This window comes from Hippocampus comes, unplaced genomic scaffold (assembly GCF_001891065.2).
Source record: "Hippocampus comes isolate QL1 unplaced genomic scaffold, H_comes_QL1_v1.1 scaffold7, whole genome shotgun sequence".
Lineage (NCBI taxonomy): Eukaryota > Metazoa > Chordata > Actinopteri > Syngnathiformes > Syngnathidae > Hippocampus > Hippocampus comes.
Window position 1 is genome coordinate 325,870 of NW_017842060.1, and position 6,620 is coordinate 332,489.

Consider the following 6,620-nt stretch of genomic DNA (forward strand, 5'->3'; position numbering starts at 1 on the left):
CTAGCCACGCACACACTCACTCACACACACACACACACACACACACACACACTTCAACAAAAACACGGACATGCAAACTAGCTGGAGTAAAGCAGCAGCAGCAGCACGCGTTCTAAGCAGTTATTGATTCGTTTCGCAGTACAATCCAGAATTACACTCTTGGCTTTCTTCAGCAGCCCTTTTAGGCAGCACTGGTAACAACGTAGTGCTTACCGCTACTGAGCAATGTTGCTAATAATGTTCGAGACGCAAGTTTCTTCGGTTGACTTTGTTTTGCAACCCGTCTAGGGAGCACTACCAATCAAGGAATATTATATCCCACCTTTGACATCAATGTAAGAGTTGATTGGAGCTGGTTTTGTCCGTGTTCACTTTCTTCGGCAGCCCATTTAGGCAGCAGTAAGGCCACTGGCAGTACAGTGAATACGATGCAACAATGTCAATGTTGGCAACCTGCTTCCAACCACACCAAACTTCAATTTGCTTTAATTATATTTACTTTCCTCGGCAGTCCGTTTGGGCACTAATACATAGTAACGAGTGAGACGACTTTGAGTTAGTACTACGCAATATCATTGAAGTCAACATTACTGATGACGACATGATGCTTCATAAAGGAAACTGCACATTGTTTCTTTCTTGTTGACATCTTTCCACAGCCCACCCAAGCCGTAGCCGTAGTGACCTCTTGCTACCTTTACAACATATCGCAAGGTATTGATGTCAACGTGAGAGACACAATGCGGAGTGCACCAAACTTCTTCAGCTCGCTTCTGTCATGTTTACTCATGTACTTTCATCAGCTACCTTCTGTTCTGAATATTGCTGATATCAATCCGTTGAACACTTGTTTATCTTATGTTTCCTTACCTCCACACCCTGTTTAGGCAGCACTAGAAACGGTATCGAACTATGCAACAATGTTGACATTAACATTCCCAAAATGAGACTTATGGCACCAAATTTCTGTTTATTTTCTTCAGTAGCCTGTTTGGGCAGCGCCATTAACTACATCGCACTGACTGGAAGTGGTACGTGACATTGTTGAGGTCAGAATTCTGTTTTACTGTTTGTTGTATATGTTAAATTGCTCCATGTACAGCACTTTGGATGCAGCGATGGCTGTTTGAAAGTGCTCGAGAAATACAGTTGAGTTGAGTTGAATTGAGAATTTGAGACACGATACTGTATTTCCCAAGACAAACTTTAACTTGGTTCTGTTATGTTTGCGGACCTTAGTGGCCCCTTTAGGCAGCACAACTAATAACGTAATACTTACTGCAAGTAGTCCTACGCAACACTCTTGGTTCAAACATGAGAAACGAGTTTCCGCACCAAACTTCACCTTTTTTCTTTGACTTTGACGTTGCTTAGCAGCCCGTTCAGCCATCATTCACTCTTGTCCTCTGTGTCTTCCTGCTGTGTTTCGATGCTCTACTCTATTATTCAAGTATTTGTGTCGCGCTGTTGGGCGAGCACTTTCCCCCCCCCAAAAACATAAATAGTCAAAGTCAAAAGGGTCTCAGACATTTTATTCCTGTGTGAGGGAACATCTTTTTTGGGGGATAAAAATAAAGAGCGTCGGGTTTTGAATTTTGCTCACTCCGGCGGTTCCATTAAATATAAAAATAAATAAATAAATAAAATACTTTCAAATGGACCGCAGCACTTGAGAAAAAAAAAAAGCTGCTGCGGAGCACAAACGTGCTTAACATGTAATAGTCGCTCAGTTGTTGTGACAAATATGCAAATTCAATGTAATAAGTTAGCAAGATAAATGAGCTGGTGGCGACAGAGAAGCGAGCGTTAAAGGAGTAATTTCAGATCAAGCTGTCAGCGACGGAGATATTGAAATGCGCCGTGATATATTTGGGAGCATGCGCTAATAGGAGAGGCGGAGGGACGACCGAGCCGCTCATAAATCAGCGACGTGACTTTGAAAGACAAGCCACATGACCTCGGAACGACTCAAGCTGCATAAACGGGGCGCTGAAGAAAGCTGTCGTCCGAAGAAACGAGGCTAAGCTACATGTCGTGGGTATTCCAAAACGGGCACCAAACTTCACACTGGTCCTTTTGAGCTCCGATGAAGGCAGCAAACTGGTGGAGCCAGTGGAAAAAAAAATGGCATTTACATAGCAGCCTGTTTAGGCAGCATCGTGGTTGGGCCTGAATCAATTGCATTCGCTGCTGGTTGCCAACCGATAGTGAAATCGATCTTTTCTAACAGAGCTTCAAGACGCAGTGTAACAAAACAGCCGTGTTCCTATTGCAAACTAGTTACTAGCGTTGCCTAAACGGGCTGCTGAAAAAAAATCCGAGCAAACACAAAGGAAACAAGTTTGGTGTGCTAAGTAGTCAAAACAGGCAGTTTTTTTACATTCAGATTTATGGTTTGGATTTGTTTATACACAGTCGCATCCCATTCAGGCAAGGTCTTGGTTGGGCCTGAATCAATTGCATTTTCTGCTGGTTGTTGCCAAGGAGCAAAAACTTCTATGCCTACCAATGCAAGACGTTCTGTAGCAACAATAATCTTCACAGAAAAGACACGCACGCTCGCACGCGCCTTTCTATTCTGCTGTGCGTGCATGCGTGCGTGGCACCCACAGAGCCAAGCAACAAGAAAGGAGAACAAAGCCGCTTTAATCCCGACTATGCGTCCAGTCATGCGAAGATAAGACACACACGCCACACCAAACACCAAACGCCACCTTGTTTCTTTCATGTTTACTTTCTTCAGCAGCCCGTTTATGCAGCACAAGTAACAACACGGTAAAACCTGCGGTAAAAAAACGACACATGGCACGCCAACCGTTGATATAACGTTTGAAGAGTTATCCTTGCTACACCAAACTAAATCTAGTTTGGGTTTTGCTGACTTGATTCTGCAGCCTGTTTAGGTAGCACTAGCAGCAACACTAGGAAACAATCCTCGAGACAAGATAGTTGCCACCCCAAAGAGAAGATTGATCCTTTGTTGTTTTTGTTTTCCAGCAGACCTTTTAGGCAGCACAACTAATAAAATAAAGTTCTTCCTGTAAGATGTGCTATGCAACACGGCTGATATCGACGTGACAGACTTGATATGATGCTAACCACTTCAGAGAGCAGAGCGCCTTACTGCTTTTGTGTTTTTCTTCTGCCGCAGTCCATTGAGGTGGAACCAGTCACATCACCGTACCACGCAATTGTTCAGAGCAATGCAAAAAAGACATGATTTTCGTCAGCCCGCCAAGGCAGCACCGGTAACAACATAGTCCCTGCTTAAATTTTAGACAACAGCATTGATCCGAGAAAGACAAAATACCACTTCAAATTGCACCCCGTTTCATTTTTTATTTTTTTTTACATTCTTCCGCAGCCCAAATAGGCAGCACAAGTAAACTCAGAGTACGACTTGAGTACGACGCAACATCGTCGATAGCATCGTGAAGAGAAATGATGCCGCGTGAAGCTTCACCTTGCTCTTCTATGTTTACTTTCTTCAGTCGCCCAACTCAGCGGCACCAGCAACAACTTCGGACTACTTGCTGGAACTACGGCACAACAAGGCACTCACCCAAACCTCGTCTCTATACATTCGTCCACAAACCATCGGGGCAATATTACTCAGCGTAATTACATTTTTGATGTTGATGTTGGAAACGTGATGCTTCCGACACCAAACTTCACCTTGTTTCTTTACCGTTGATATTCTTCTGCATCCCATCTAGGCAGTAACGGTAACGATCTATGACTGTGGATACATAGTAAGTACTATGCAGCGGGGTTGACACAAACATTCGGGGACGTCAAACTGCACCTTATTTTTTTTATTTTTTGTGGATGTTATCCCGCAGCCCATCTGGGCAGTAGTAGTAGCCACATTCTTTGCAACAGTGTTGATATCATAAAAGTAACCAAGGCACACGTCACGAAGTTTCTGTCGTGTTCACTTTCACTTTCATCGGATACCCATTTGGGCAGCGCCTATCGACAAGGCTGCATCGAAACGCACCTGCGCAGGGCACTGGGCGGCAGCTTGCCCGGGCTGCGGTCCGACGGCGTGCTGTAGCAGCTGCCCTGCGCTTCGGGCAGCTCGCCCTTCTCTCGCAGCATGGCGGTGGCTGCCGATGAGATGATGCCCACGCCGTCCCGCACCCGCGTCTCCAGCGGGTACTCCCAATCATCGTAGGACACCGAGATCATGCCCAGGGGAAACGCCTGGTCGGGCAGCGGACAGACATTGAGGAACCGCATTTCAACGGCAGTTTTTTTCCCCTTCCTTGGGATGGAAATCGTGTCGATTAGCGTTTTCAGTCGTCTTCTTTGGTGTTGCTCTGCTAAGTGACTGCAGCTTAATTAAGGTGGTACATCAAGCCGGGATTGATCTCCCTGCTCTGTTGATTCCCTGCCAAAAAGTGCATTCACAAAAGTGCTGAATATGCGTGCTTCTCCCCTTTTTTTTTTTTTCCCCTCCCAGAAACCGAAGAATTAAAAGCACGGTAACAGAGCACAGCTGGGCTAACAACAAAGGTTGACTTGTGCCTTTTGCTTTTTTCTTTGGTTGACCGAAAAATGAGGACTGGCTATTTTGTGCGCCAAGTTTTAGCATTCATGGATTTTGCTTTGAGCAGCTTAATCCGAAGGGCGCTGCCATTTTGTTCGTTCACTCTCTCCTCCGCTGTCGGCTGAAAATTGACATTAAAGTGCCCTCGGGCTCGAATTGCAAGTGTCATGTGACCCAACTCAGGAAAGCCTCGAAGAACAGAGTTTGAGTGCATTTGGAGCAGTTCCTTATCGGCACGACCCCAACACACGGTACATAAACTTAAGACGCCCGCCGCATAAAAACAGTTCATTTCTTTCTTCAAGATGGCCGCCGATCAAATAATCGCTGTCAAAATCGGTGATCAATGATGAAAATTCAATGAATTGCGCAGCCCTACTCCGGTGACAAGAGAAGAAGAATCGTTGCACGGTACCTCGGGGGTGAAGTCTGGGTTTCCCGTGGTGAGACTGGACACAATCCAGATGTAACCGGCTCCGATCAGGCCCAACGAGCGCGCCTCCTCCAGGATGTAGCTGTCGGCGGCGGAGGGGGGGGGGGAGTCAGAGTCCGGATGATGATCAAGTTTCATATCTGTTTTGTCTGCGTCATAAACGCTTCTTACACGGCCTCGTCCTTGGAGCAGTAGAGCAGGATGACGGGACTCTGGATCCTCTTGAGGGCGATGTGAGACTTGGAGTTGGGGTCTCCGTCCACGGCGTCCAGAGTCACCACGCTCTGCAGGTCCCAGCGCACAAAGCTGAAAGAACAAAACTTGCATCAGACGGAACTCATTGCTGCAGCCTGGATACTGACAGAGGAGCTGCGCGAGAGCCCTTTAGGGTGATTTTTTTTTTTTTTTTTTTTGCCTCCAAAAAAAAAACCAAAACCAATGCCAAAAACGTAGTTTTACGCCTTTACTCTCTTTTTTCCTACATGGAGTACTGGCAAGAATTTTCAAAAACATTCACTGGCACTCGTGCGACCGGATGAAATTTTGACCGGCGCGGGCCGAAAAGTTGCGTGCGTTTGTGTCATGATTGGCACGTCGAGCGAGCACGGACCGGTTGACCGACCTGTGGTCCACGGTGACCCTGAGGGTGCTGATGAAGTCCTGGTAGCCGGGGAACTTGGAGGTGACGATGGAGAAGACGTGCCAGTCGTACTCCTCCATGATGGCCAGCATGAGGAGGGCCTCCTGTTGCAGGGCGGCACCAAACTGGAAAAACGTCGACTTCTCATCCTTGCGGAGGGGAAGGAGGATGGGGAGGGGGTGGGGGGGTGTTAAAAAAAGGACGGAGGAAAAAGAGAGCGTAAGCATTTCCTTCCCTTCCCGCTTCCAGCTTCATTTATTGAATTGTGGCAAAAAAGCTGCGCGGATGTAATTCGAAGCATTTTCAATTGTGCAATCACCAAGTACAAGATAAGCGCCCGAGAGAACACGAGAGGAAGGAAAGGAAACACGGCGGGAGAGCTTCAAAGGCTTGTTTGCGTACGCTGCAAATGGTGTAGCGCGGGCGGGCAACGCGGCGCACGTCGGGCGAGGCCCGTGAGCTCAGCTGACTGGCTGGCAGTCACGCGTTTTCGCTCGGCCCAGTCCTGACTGCAAACGTACGACTGGCCGGGGTGGGGGGGCTCCGAACACGACAAAACAACCGAACCGGCTGCGCACGTGCTCATCGATGCGTCGACTGACCAGTGACGAGTGAGATTTGAAAGCGACATACGCTCGGGTTCTTCTTGCCGTGACTTGACAAGAGTCGGTTTCATGTGCAATTCACCGGGGGCGCCGGCAGAGAATGTGCATCTGGAGACGCATTTGAAAACGGTGCACGTGAGCTACGAAAGGAAACACGCTGCAAAAGTGGTTCCCACGCCTCCGTGTCGGGTCTCGACCAAGGTAGGCAGTAATTTCCTTTTCACAAGCTCTTGTGTCGACTTTATTTTTCTGTTTCGTTCATCTCAGGGGCCGTCATGGCTGTCGCTGATCATGACGTGTGTGCGGATGGCGGGAGGTTGGTTGATTGAAAAGTAGATCGAGCTAGCTAGCTTGTTTATTTGTATTTTGAATATGTAACATCGCCCCCCC

The 6,620-nt window shown here is 47.4% G+C and overlaps 1 protein-coding gene across 1 annotated transcript in view; it reads right to left on the reverse strand.

The window, feature by feature from the left end:
- grin2ab (glutamate receptor, ionotropic, N-methyl D-aspartate 2A, b) overlaps positions 1 to 6,620 on the reverse strand; it is an 83,757-nt gene that overhangs the window by 14,371 nt on the left and 62,766 nt on the right. The window contains 4 exon segments of the mRNA XM_019862168.1: positions 4,001 to 4,206; positions 4,968 to 5,067; positions 5,157 to 5,291; positions 5,608 to 5,774. Of these exon segments, the coding sequence (XP_019717727.1) occupies positions 4,001 to 4,206; positions 4,968 to 5,067; positions 5,157 to 5,291; positions 5,608 to 5,774 (608 nt within the window).